General features: G+C 35.4%; 1 protein-coding gene across 4 annotated transcripts in view; it reads left to right on the top strand.

Annotated features, from left to right (window-relative positions):
* CCDC30 (coiled-coil domain containing 30) overlaps positions 1-13,919 on the top strand; it is a 162,879-nt gene that overhangs the window by 26,523 nt on the left and 122,437 nt on the right. For all 4 annotated transcript variants that reach the window (XM_032609275.1, XM_032609293.1, XM_032609284.1 and 1 more), the window contains 3 exons: positions 2,507-2,596; positions 4,153-4,306; positions 9,204-9,275. In XM_032609275.1, the coding sequence (XP_032465166.1) occupies positions 2,507-2,596; positions 4,153-4,306; positions 9,204-9,275 (316 nt within the window). The remainder of the gene's footprint in view (positions 1-2,506; positions 2,597-4,152; positions 4,307-9,203; positions 9,276-13,919) is intronic.

Genomic DNA, 13,919 nt, shown 5'->3' on the forward strand with positions numbered 1-13,919 from the left:
AATTCCTAGAAGCTTCCTTTTCTGATCACAACTCCCTTCCTCCCCACAGAGGTGTGCCTCCCTAAATAATATATATAGTAGTTTAGTTTTGTCTGTTTTTGAACATTACATACAAGGAATCAACTTCGGGAATTGCTTTTTTATAAAACATTATGTTTGTATTATTTAATTAGCTTGTCATTACTATGTATCATTCCATTGTGTGAATATATGGCATGAGGCTATCCATTCTAAGTTGTTTTGGGTTGTTTCCAATTTATATCTATTATGAATGTAATATAATCTGTCAGTTATGCTGCTATGAATATTCTTATATATGTGCATGCACTTGTGTAGGGTATATACCTAGGAGTAGATTTAGGGAGTTATAGAGTATGTAGATCTTCAGTTTTACCAGATAATGTCAAACTGTCTCCTGAAGTAGTGGTACCAATTTATACTGGCACCAATAAATAGTGTATGAGAGTGCCTTTGTTCCTCATCAACACTTGATGTTGTCGGACTTTTAAATTTTTGCTAAACTACTGGGTGCATAATGATATCTCATGTTGGTTTTAATTAGCATTTCCCTGATTACTAGTGAACTTAGTATGATTATCTGTCGTTTGGATTTCCCATTTTATTAGTGTTTATTCAGGTCTTTTGTCCATTTAAAAACTGAGTTGTCTTTTTCTTACTGATTTATAGGAATTCTCTATGTTCTGGTTTCAAGTCTTTTATGGATTATGTGTATCACAAATACTTTTTTTCCCACTTGGTGCTTTGTCTTTTTAATATTCTTAATAGCGTCTTTTAATGAATGGAAGTTCTTAACTTTAATGTAGTTCAGTTTATCAATCATTTGTCTTATGGTTAGTGTTCTTCTGTCTTGTTTAAGAAATCCTTCCTTTCTGGGATTTTGATTTTTGCTTTTATTGAATCTATAAATCAATTTAAGAGGAATTGACTATCTTAAATTATTGGTATCATTTGTGATCATGGACTATCTTTCCATTTATTTTTTAATGTATATAAACAAAGTTTTATAATTTTTCCTACAAAATCTTGCGCATTTTTAAAATATTTATTGCTAGGTACTTCATATTTTTGGGTGCTATTAATAGTAAATGCTATATTTATTAATAATTTAATTTTCTAATGATTGCTAGTATTAAAAGTATTATTTTTATATATTGACTATACCTACCAATGTTGCTAAAATTTCTCATTTATCTTAATAATTTATTTGAAGATTTAAAATTTTTTCTACCTGTACAAGTGCTATCTGGGAATAATGATACTTTTGTTTCTTCCTTTCCAATTTGATTCCTTTTAATTCTTTTATTTACCTTGCTATACTGGCTAGGATCTCCAGTATTATCTTGAATAGGAGACGTACTTGTCTAGTTAATGATATTAGAGAAAAAGTATTCAGTGGTATGATGTTTGATTAAGGGTTGGGTTTTTTTTAATGATACTCTTTATCAGGTTAAGAAAGTTCTCTTTTATTCCTAGTTTGTTAAGAGCTTTTATTAGGAATTAATATTGAGTTTATAAAATGTTTTTTCTATAGCCATTGAGATAATGAAGTAATTTAGAACTTTCATCTGTTAATGTGAGAATTTCATTGATTAATTTTTCTAATGTTAAACCTGTCTTGCATTCCTGGGATAAATCCAACTTGTTCATGATTTGTTATCCTTTCTAAATATTATAGATTGAGTTTGATAAAATTTTGTTTACATTTTTGTATCTATGAGTGAGGTTGCCCTGTGAGTTTTCTTTTTGTATTATCGTTGTCAGGCTTTAATATCAAGGTCTGGCTAGCCAGTGTTAGCCAACCTTTTTTCATTATTGCCTCCATAATGACACTTTTTAAAGTTTCTTTTGTTTTGTTTATTTTATTTTTGGCTGCGTTGGGTCTTCGTTGCTGTGCTTGGGCTTTTCTCTAGTTGCGGTGAGCGGGGGCTACTCTTCGTTGCAGTGCACAGGCTTCTCATTGCAGTGGCTTCTCTTGTTGCGAAGCACGGGCTGTAGGCACACAGGCTCAGTAGTTGTGGCTTGTGGGCTCTAGAGAGCAGGCTCAGTAGTTGTGGTGCATGGGCTTAGTTGCTCCACAGCATGTGGGATCTTCCCAGACCAGGGCTCGAACCTGTGTCCCCTGCATTGGCAGGCAGATTCTTAACCACTACGCCACCAGGGAAACCCAATAATGACACTTCTTAGATAATTTTTTCTGTCACTCTCCCATGAAATTTTAATGGCACTGATATAAAGTAATTCTGTTTTTGTACTGTAGGCATCTGCCCTTTGTACTTGAAAGGGTAAGATTTTTTCCCTCCTAGAAATCAGTTTGCACTCCCTTGGGGGCAATATTGTCTCATTGAGAATGTATGGTCTCGCCTCATAAAATGGATTGGACTGTGCTCCCTCTTTTTTTATGTGGTTATTTTTTTTAATTTAAATGACATTTTTATTCATGAAGCTGATTGATGTAATTTTCATTCACCTCTTAATGTTTACTTAGGAGAAATTTGAACAAACTCACCAGCCTCTGCAAAGGGAACATCAGAAACATCAAGAACTTGTGCATCAGTCTAAAAAAAGTCTGAGTGAGGTAAGAAAAAATTACAATCTTTTACTTAATAACAGTAGCTAGTTACAGGTTAGCTTTTACCTTGGAAGTATTTTGTTTGAGTATATTAAAATGTACAAATCCATGCTAAAGGATATCAGTTGTGCATAAGAGTATTATAAACACATCACAAAAATTTGGGAAGAAGAAAAAAGTCAATCACCCATTTAACACAATAGCTGATTTTTTTTTTTTTTTTTTTTTTTTTTTTGCGGTAGTGGGCCTCTCACTGTTGTGGCCTCTCCCACTGCGGAGCACAGGCTCTGGACGCGCAGGCTCAGCGGCCATGGCTCACGGGCCCAGCCGCTCCGCAGCATGTGGGATCTTCCCGGACCGGGGCACGAGCCCTTGTCCCCTGCATCGGCAGGCGGACACTCAACCACTGCGCCACCAGGGAAGCCCACAATAGCTGATTTTTAGTGAATGTATCAAAACTTAAACAATCGATGTGTGTTATGTCCTTTGAAAAATCACCTTGAGACAGTACACACTTCTTCCCAAATATGTTTGGAGCTTCTTTTGGCGGGGGAGTCCTTTAGACTGTATAGCACATTATTTTACATACAATTAATTCTGTTTGTAGAAATTATTTTTTGATCTGGGGAAATGTTATTAAGAGCTACATCCAGTGAATAAAACATATACAGAGAATTTAACAATGGGAAGTAACCCAAGATAAATATATATGGATGAAACTGTATATCCATCATAGTATTAATTTCAATAGCAAAAATTGGAAAGTACCAAAATGTTGAAATGATTATATAAATTATCTGCACCCACTGGAATATTATATAGCCTTTAAAAGTAATCATTACAAAATCTGTACAACAATATAGAAAAATGTTCCTCATATAATGTTAAATGAAAAAGCCAGACAGAAACGTGTATATAGATTAGGATTATGACTATGTAAAAAATGTACATAAATAAAAAATACTGCAAGGAAATATACCAGTAAGCTAAAAATAGTTTTGTTATGTAGATGGTATTGGTTATTTTCTTATTTTTTAGAAAAATTTGTGTAATGATTATATTCATATAAAATAAATACATATCTCGGGGATCAAAAGCAAAATATCATTGAAGTTGAATTTCTTACTTAGTTTTTAAAATGCTCTGAAAGTAATTGTAGGAAAGGAGCTCTAAACATGATTTGAGCCTTAATTGTGTACATACCTTGAAATTAAATGAAATACCTTATGTAAAGGCATTTTATAAACTGTATTTAATTACCATATAAATGAGGAGTATTTTCACTCTCTTTGGCCAGATGATAATTTTTATGATTAAATTTCTATTATATAACCATAATCTCTTAGATATGCTAGGTTTGAACCTTGTGAAATTGCATGTTTATAGGTTAAAAACAATCAAATATCACCAATTTTCTATGGTTCAACCTAATAAAAGAAATGCACATAAATATTCTGTTTGCTACTCTTCTTTATTGGCTTTCAAACATTTATAGGTACTAGCACGATGTCATAAGGGTATATTTACTTTTTGGTGTACTACTAACAATCATTTTATTTCAGTCCCATGATGAAGACCCAGAAAAAAGTAAAATATCACAAAACTGCAGAGAGAAAGATATGGAACAAGTAACAAGGAGGTTAGGGATGGCCCATGAAGAGATCCGAAGGCTCACTGATGAACTGCAAGGGAAGGAGAAAGAACAGAGTAAATTAGGTAAGCTGTGGTTACAGATGAACATGTCTAACAATGTTTTAAGTGTAATGATCCTACTCAGGTTGGAACATGAGAGCACTGAGAAAAAAAATCTTTTAAGATAAACACATAAAAGTCTGATACACAGCCTCATTTTCTACAGTGTCCAGAAATTTTTATTGAAGCATAGCATAACATACCTACCAGAAAGTGTACAACTCCAATATTTACACTACCCAGTGCAAGAAATCTCCAGCACTCTGGAAGCCCTGTTTCTTCTTCCTATGTCTACATATTCTCTCCTCCCCAAAAATAATGACTCTCCTAACTTTTAAGGTTATTTCTGAGTTTTGACTACAGGGAGTATGCATCCTTTAGTTTGTTTCTTTCATTCAATCTTATGTTTGTGAGATTCATTTATGTTGTTGCATGTAGCAGTAGTTTGTTCACTTTTGTTGTTTGTACTCTAGTATCCCATTGAATAAGCCTACTCAATGTATTCTATTTATCCATTCTACTGATGATGGACAATTATGTTGTTTCCAGTTGTGCTCTATTATGAATTGTGCTGCCATGAATATTCTTGTGCTTATCTGTACATCTCTGATCATGACATTCCTAAGAGTAGAATTACTAGAGCAAAGGGTTACGGGTTTGTTCTACTTTGGTAGATACTGCCATACTGTCTTCCAAATAGTTGTATTAACTTAAGGTCTTCTCAGTTGTATATGAGATTTTGGTTGCTTCACATTCTTTGTCAATACTCAGTATTGTCAGTCTTATTAACTTTACCTTTTCTGATGAGTACGTAGTAGTATTTAATTGTGGCTTTACTTTGCATTTCCCTGACAGCTAACGATGTGAAAATCCTTTAACATGTTTGTTCTTGTTATTGCTCATTTAGATATACTATTTTGTGAAGTTCCTGCTCAAGTCTTGCACATATTTTTCTATTGGGTTGTATCTTTATGTTTTGTAGGAGTTTATTAATTTGTAGGAGTTTTCTGTATATTCTGGATATGAGCCTTTTGTTGGATATAAATGTCATGTTAAGTTTTTTTGCCATATAGAAATGCTAATATTTATCAAATCAGATTTAACCAAGTTATTCTTTATGGCTTCTGGGTTTTCACATGTAAAGCCTTTTCTGTATCACTACAAGGTTATTGAAAATGTTCTGCTCTGGTGTTTTTTTTTCTTTTAGTGCATTTATGGATTTATTATTTATGTTTCCATCTTTGCTTTATCTATATTTTAGTATGAAGTTTAAATTTTTTAAATGATTTCGTCTCTATATAATTTGCAATAATTAAAGAAATTAGACTGTTTCTTTTTCATGCAGTATATATGTTACTGTAGTATAATTTCTTAAAAATGTTAAATGTATAAAACAATAATGATCCTGCCAAATTGATTGTGGAATTAAAAAGAAAGAGTATCAGGAGGGTTGAGATTTTGTTAAGAATGCATTTTAAACAGTGAACACAAATGACCTTTTCAGAATGATGGAAAATTGGACTAATGGGTACACAATTGCATATATTGGTCAAAATTCATCAAATTACTTAAAAGGATGAATTTTACTGTATGCAAAGTATATCTCAATAAACCCAATTAGAAAAATAAAAGAAATTTGGCCACGTGAGTCTGATGAGAAGCAGTCTGCTACTTGTAGTACAGAAGGAGAAAGGAAAGAGCAGGAGCCCTGTTATGTTTAGTTACTTTTGGATGCAGCAGAACACAATCACATAGCACCCTGTTCCATCAGCACTTGGTTGCTCTGGTGGATCCTAAACTATTAATTGAAAACTGTCTGCACAGTGAGTATCCCCAGGGGACCGCTGGGAAGCTGAGTTAGCAAGTCCTTTTAAAATATCACATGTAGTGTCAGTGTGGGTCTTACGTGTTACTTCTTGAATCATCCATCAATTTATAGCCAGAATTTATCCCTAGGTATATGTGTTACATGATAGTGTTTCCCAAGTATTAGCCTATTTATTTCAACAAACTGACTCTTTTAAATGAAGGACTTTATTTTAGTTTATTTTCTAGCTCTCTTTATATCACACCCAAAAATTTAGATGGGAATGAAAAATTTTGGCCAATAATAAAAGTAGTTTTCAATAATAAAAAAGAATACATGCCAAATATTTATTTATTCTTCAATAAATAAATTACAAGAAAAAGATGAATTTTTAAAGGTTTGAGGAATTATTAACCACATATAATGTGTGGCCTTTACTGGATTCTGATTCAAACAGGTTTTTTAACATTTATGAAACAGTTGGAAGTTTGAATGCTAATTGGCTATTTGTATTAAGGAATTCTTGTTAAATTTCCTTAATCACACGTAATGGTATTGAGTTTATATTTTAAAAGAGTCCTTATCTTTTAGATATACATAGTGAAATATTTATAGATGAATGATATGATGTCTGGGAGATGCTTCAAAATAATACAGGCCCCTACCTCACACCCACACAAAAATTAACTCAAAGTGGACCACAGAACTAAATGTAAGAGTTAAAATTATAAAATGCTTAGAAGAAAACACAGGAGTAAATCCTTATGATCTGGAGTTAGGCAGTCATATGTTAGATATAACACCAAAAGCAAGAGTGATAAGAGAAAACCTAATAAATTGTACCTACTCAAAGTTTAAAATTCCTGTACTTCAAAATATACTAACAAGAAAGTGAAAAGACAAACCATAGACTGAGAGAAATATTTGCAAATTATGTGTTTGATGTGGGACTCATATCCAGAATATATGAAGAATTCTCACATGTTCTTTTATATTATTATAAAAAGACAGCCCAATTTTAAAATAAACAAAATAAAATTTGAGTAGACATTTCTTTAGAGAAGGTATATGAATGGCCAATAGGCACATGAAAAGATGCTCAACATCATTGGTCATTAGGGAAGTGCAAATTAAAACAATGAGATCCCTTTTCACACCCTCTAGAATGGCTATAATAAAAAAGACAATGACAAGTGTTGGCAAGGAGTGTAGAAATTGGAACATTGCTGATGGGATTGTAAAATGATGCAGACACTTTGGAAAACAATTTGGCAGTTTCTCAAGGTGTTAAATGTAAAATTATCATGTGACCCAGCAATTCCACTCCTGCGTGACCCAGGAGAAATGAAGACGTATGTCCACTCAAAAACTTGTATAAGAAATTAACACAACATTGTAAGTCAACTACACTTCAATAAAATAAATTTAAAAATAAACCTTGGGGCTTCCCTGGTGGCGCAGTGGTTGAGAGTCCGCCTGCCGATGCAGGGGACGAGGGTTCGTGCCCCGGTCCGGGAAGATCCCACATGCCGCGGAGCGGCTGGGCCCGTGAGCCATGGCCGCTGAGCCTGCGCGTCCGGAGCCTGTGCTCCGCAATGGGAGAGGCCACAACAGTGAGAGGCCCCCGTACTGCAAAAAAAATAAATAAATAAATAAAATAAAATAAAATAAAATAAAAATAAACCTTGTATGTGAATGTTCAGAGCACTATTATTTGCAGTAGCCAAAACAGAAACAACTCAAACGTCCATCATTTGGTGAGTAGATAAACAAAACGTGGTATATCCATCCTGTGCAGAAAATAGTCAATATAGAAAACCTGCTAGTGGGAAGCTGCTGCATAGCACAGGGAGATAAGCTCGATGCTTTGTGATGACCTAGAGGGGTGGAGGAATAGGGAGGGTAGGAGGGAGGCTCAAGAGGGAGGGGATATGGGGATACATGTATCCATATAGCTGATTCAATTTATTGTACAGCAGAAACTAACAACATTGTAATGCAATTATACTCCAATAAAGATGTAAAAAAAAAAAGAAGAAGAAGAAGAAGACTTGACACTGCTGTCCTTAGAAAGTCCTGCTTGTCAGGTTAGCCCTTGGCTAGCATCTGGAAACTTGCATTTGGGGAAGGTTCCCAGCATTCCCCAATTTGTAATAGTGGCTCACTGTGCTTGACCTCTTTGTACAAACAATATGATTTATGCTGAAAACCTGCTTTCCTTCTGAGAGTCTGGGATTTTGATGTGTCCTAGGCAGAAGGTGGTATCTATGTCACCAGCCCCCAATAAATATGTTGGCCACCGAGTCTGTAATGAATTTTCCTGGTAGACAACATTTCACACGAATTGTCAATTCATTGCTGGAGAAATTAAGCACATCCTGTGTGACTCCGCTGGGAGAAGACTCTCGGAAGCTTGTGCCTGATTTCCTCGTGCACCTTTTCTGTGTGATTGGGAATGATCTCTTACAAGATTCATGTTAATGTCTTACTTCTGGGAGATTCCTCAACTTGCCGTTATAGAAAGCCTATCAGCCATACCATTGGTGATGAGTAAACCACAGGAGGCAAAGTGATTAAACCTGGGTTAGAGCACCCAAATCCAAAAGACTCCAATGCCCCATATACTTTCCTTACGCCCTTCTGCTCTCCTCATAAAATTCTTGAATAGTACCAAAAGCTATTTCCTGAAATTTTGCTATTTTGATATCTCTAGAAACTACTGGCAAAATTCTAAATATTATTAATTGCAGGAATTAATTTTAAGTATTTCTGTGTGTAATTTCTTTTTACTAAACTGGTAGTACCATGCTTAAAAACTTTGAGCTGTCCCTGTTGTTTACAGTAGTCCAAACTCTTCAGCATAGAATCTGGTTAGGGAAACAGGGAAAGATTACAAGATCAGATGATATCAAGGACAGGGATAAATATAAGGTGTAGTAGGAATATTAAGAGGGGAATCTGGAAAACATTCCGGGAGGACGTGACATTTATGCAGAAAGTCAGGGGACAGCCATCAGAAAGAAAGTGTTCCAAAGAGAAATAGTCGTTTGAAATTTGATTATTATACTAATCAGTTGCTCCATACACAAATATTTTGTTCTTTTTTTCTTTTAGATTCTGCACTTGAGAAGTCTCAACTAGAAATTGAGAAATTGAAAGAAAATTTGATAAAGCTGAAAGAAAATGGTGAGTCATTTTAGCAGATGTAACATTTAATAATAAAATATTAAACAATAATATAATTTGTTAAGTAATATTTTTAAATAATATTTCTTAATAAATATAATAATATTACTACTACTGCTATTGAGGCAGGAGATAGATGGGTCCCTGGCTGAACAGTTGGAGTTTGTCCCCTGTGGACAGATACTCCAAAATAGCAGGAGGGAGGAGAAGCTAAGCCCTGCCCAAACAAAAGATAAAAGACCACATATTCCTCATTCTCGAAGGAGGAGACCTTCCTGACTACACACATGCAGAAAGGATCCTTGAAGGTCGAAAAGGGAGGGGGCGCCACCCCACAGTAGGTGATGACAGGCTACCTACCCATAGGCCTCTTCGCTAGAATCCATCTTGGCTAAGAGATGTGCGCGCACACGTGGGAGGACCCTGAGAAATATCAAATACAGGCTCAGGCCAGGCAAAGCAAGATGATTGGCCAAGGAAACCTGGAAGAAATGCTCCATAAAAGTGAATCAAACTACCACGAGGGTGCGATTCTCTCTCTGAGCCCCCCGGTGTGTCTACCCATAGGTACCCTTTTTCCTCCTAATAAACACTTTACTTGTTTCACTACTTTCTGTCTTTGTGGGAATTCATTTCTGCAGAGCTGTATGAGCCAGGGCTTTGTCACTGCCCACTGGTCTAGTGCCTAGGATTCAGCACTCTCACTGTCGCGGCCTGACTTTAATCTCTGGCTGGGAACCAAAATCCTGCTTCAAGCCGCTGCAGACCGAGGCCACCCTAGATCACTATTATTACTATATCTACTGCTATTACTATTACTACCACTTGTTGCTTCCAAACAGGTACGCTGTCAGGCATTTTATTTTATTTATTAAAAAAAATTTTTTTAACATCTTTATTGGAGTATAATTGCTTTACAATGGTGTGTTAGTTTCTGCTTTATAACAAAGTGAATCAGTTATACATATACATATATCCCCATATCTCTTCCCTCTTGTGTCTCCCTCCCTCCCACCCACCCTAGCTGGTTACAAAGCACCCAGCTGATCTCACTGTGCTATGGGGCTGCTCCCCACTAGCTATCTATCTATTTAACGTTTGGTAGTGTATATATGTCCATGTCACTCTCTCATTTTGTCCCAGCTTACCCTTCCCCCTCCGCATATCCTCAAGTCTATTTGCTAGTAGGACTGCGTCTTTACTTCCATCTTGCCCCTAGGTTCTTCATGACCTTTTTTTTTTTTTTTTTAGATTCCATATATATGTGTTAGCATATGCTATTTGTTTTTCTCTTTCTGACTAACTTCACTCTGTATGACGGTCTCTAGGTCCATCCACCTCACTACAAATAACTCAATTTCATTTCCTTTTATGGCTGAGTAATATTCCATTGTATATATGTGCCACATCTTCTTTATCCATTCATCTGTCGATGGACATTTAGGTTGCTTCCATGTCCTGGCTATTGTAAATAGAGCTGCAATGAACATTTTGGTACATGACTCTTTTTGAAGTATGGTTTTCTCAGGGTATATGCCCAGTAGTGGGATTGCTGGGTCGTATGGTAGTTCTATTTTTAGTTGTTTAAGGAACCTCCATACTGTTCTCCATAGTGGCTGTATGAATTTACATTCCCACCAACGGTGCAAGAGGGTTCCCTTTTCTCCACACCCTCTCCAGCATTCATTGTTTCTAGATTTTTTGATGATGGCCATTCAGACCAGTGTGAGATGATATCTCATTGTAGTTTTGATTTGCATTTCTCTGATGATTAATGATGTTGAGCATTCTTTCATGTGTTTGTTGGCAATCTGTATATCTTCTTTGGAGAAATGTCTATTTAGGTCTTCTGCCCATTGTTGGATTGGGTTGTTTGTTTCTTTGATATTGAGCTGCATGAGCTGCTTGGAAATTTTGGACATTAATCCTTTGTCAGTTGCTCCATTTGCAAATATTTTATCCCATTCTGAGGGTTGTCTTTTGGTCTTGTTTATGGTTTCCTTTGCTGTGCAAAAGATTTTAAGTTTCATTAGGTCCCATTTGTTTACTTTTGTTTTTATTTCCATTTCTCTAGGAGGTGGGTCAAAAAGGATCTTGCTGTTATTTATGTCATAGAGTATTCTGCATATGTTTTCCTCTAAGAATTTGATAGTGTCTGCCCTTACATTTAGGTCTTTAATCCATTTTGAGTTTATTTTTGTGTATGTAGGGAGTGTTCTAATTTCATTCCTTTACATGTAGCTGTCCAGTTTTCCCAGCACCACTTATTGAAGAGGCTGTCCTTTTTCCACTGTGTACTCTTGCCTACTTTATCAAGATAAGGTAAGATAAGATATGTGTGTGGGTTTATCTCTGGGCTTTCTATGCTGTTCATTGATCTACATTTCTGTTTTTGTGCCAGTACCATACTGTCTTGATTACTGTAACTTTGTAGTATAGTCTGAAGTCAGGGAGCCTGATTCCTCCAGCTCCGTTTTTCTTTCTCACGATTGCTTTGGCTCTTCGGGGTCTTTTGTGTTTCCATACAAATTGTGAAATTTTTTGTTCTACTTCTGTGAAAAATGCCAGTGGTAGTTTGATAGGGATTGCATTGAATCTGTAGATTGCTTTGGGTAGTAGAGTCATTTTCACAATGTTGATTCTTCCAATCCAAGAACATGGTATATCTCTCCATCTATTTGTATCATCTTTAATTTCTTTCATCAGTGTCTTATAATTTTCTGCATACAGGTCTTTTGTCTCTTTAAAAAGGTAGGTTTATTCCTAGGTATTTTATTCTTTTTGTTGCAATGGTAAATGGGAGTGTTTTCTTGATTTCACTTTCAGATTTTTCATCATTAGTATATAGGAATGCCAGAGATTTCTGTGCATTAATTTTGTATCCTGCTACTTTACCAAATTCATTGATTAGCTCTAGTAGTTTTCTGGTGGCATCTTTAGGATTCTCTATGTATAGTATCATGTCATCTGCAAACAGTGACAGCTTTACTTCTTCTTTTCCGATGTGGATTCCTTTTATTTCTTTTTCTTCTCTGATTGCTGTGGCTAAAACTTCCAAAACTATGTTGAATAAGAGTGGTGAGAGTGTGCAACCTTGTCTTGTTCCTGATCTTAGTGGAAATGGTTTCAGTTTTTCACCATTGAGGACGATGTTGGCTGTGGGTTTGTCATATATGGCCTTTATTATGTTGAGGAAAGTTCCCTCTATGCCTACTTTCTGGAGAATTTTTATCATAAATGGTTGTTGAATTTTGTGGAAAGCTGTCTCCACATCGATTGAGATGATCATATGGTTTTTCTCCTTCAATTTGTAAATATGGTGTATCACATTGATTGATTTGCGTATATGGAAGAATCCTTGCATTCCTGGGATAAACCCCACTTGATCATGGTGTATGATCCTTTTAATGTGCTGTTGGATTCTGTTTGCTAGTATTTTGTTGAGGATTTTTGCATCTATGTTCATCAGTGATATTGGCCTATAGTTTTCTTTCTTTGTGACATCTTTGTCTGGTTTTGGTATCAGGGTGATGGTAGCCTCATAGAATGAGTTTGGGAGTGTTCCTCCCTCTGCTATATTTTGGAAGAGTTTGAGAAGGATAGGTGTTAGCTTTTCTCTAAATGATAGAATTCACTTGTGAAGCTGTCTATCTGGTCCTGGGCTTTTGTTTGTTGCAAGATTTTTAATCACAGTTTCAATTTCTGTGCTTGTGATTGGTCTGTTTATATTTTCTGCTTCTCCCTGGTTTAGTCTCGGAAGGTTTTGCATTTCTAAGAATTTGTCCATTTCTTCCAGGTTGTCCATTGTATTGGCATATAGTTGCTTGTAATAATCTCTCATGATCCTTTGTATTTCTGCAGTGTCAGTTGTTACTTCTCCTTTTTCATTTCTAATTGTATTGATTTGAGTCTTTTCCCTTTTTATCTTGATGAGTCTGGCTAATGGTTTATCAATTTTGTTTATCTTCTCAAAGAACCAGCTTTTAGTTTTATTGATCTTTGCTATTGTTTCCTTCATTTCTTTTTCATTGATTTCTGATCTGATCTATATGATTTCTTTCCTTCTGCAAACTTTGGGGGTTTTTTGTTCTTTCTCTAATTGCTTTAGGTGTAACGTTAGGTTGTTTATTTGAGATGTTTCTTGTTTCTTGAGGTAGGATTGTATTGCTATAAACTTCCCTCTCAGAACTGCTTTTGCTGCATCCCATAGGTTTTGGGTTGTCGTGTTTTCATTGTCATTTGTTTCTAGGTACTTTTTGATTTCTTCAGTGATCTCTTATTTATTAAGTAGTGTCTTATTTAGCCTCCATGTGTTTGTATTTTTTACAGATTATTTTCCTGTAATTGATATCTACTCTAGTGTTGTGCTCAGAAAAGATACTTGATACGATTTCAATTTTCTTAAATTTACCAAGGCTTGATTTGTGACCCAAGATGTGATCTATCCTGGAGAATGTTCCAAGAGCACTTGAGAAGAATGTGTATTCTGTTGTTTTTGGGTGGAATTTCCTATAAATATCAATTAAGTCCATCTTGTTTAGTGTATCATTTAAAGCTTGTGTTTCCTTATTTTTTTTCATTTTGGATGATCTGTCCATCAGTGAATATGAGCTGTTAAAGTCCCCTACTATGATTGTGTTACTG

The sequence above is a fragment of the Phocoena sinus genome, chromosome 1 (assembly GCF_008692025.1).
Source record: "Phocoena sinus isolate mPhoSin1 chromosome 1, mPhoSin1.pri, whole genome shotgun sequence".
In the NCBI taxonomy this organism is placed as follows: domain Eukaryota; kingdom Metazoa; phylum Chordata; class Mammalia; order Artiodactyla; family Phocoenidae; genus Phocoena; species Phocoena sinus.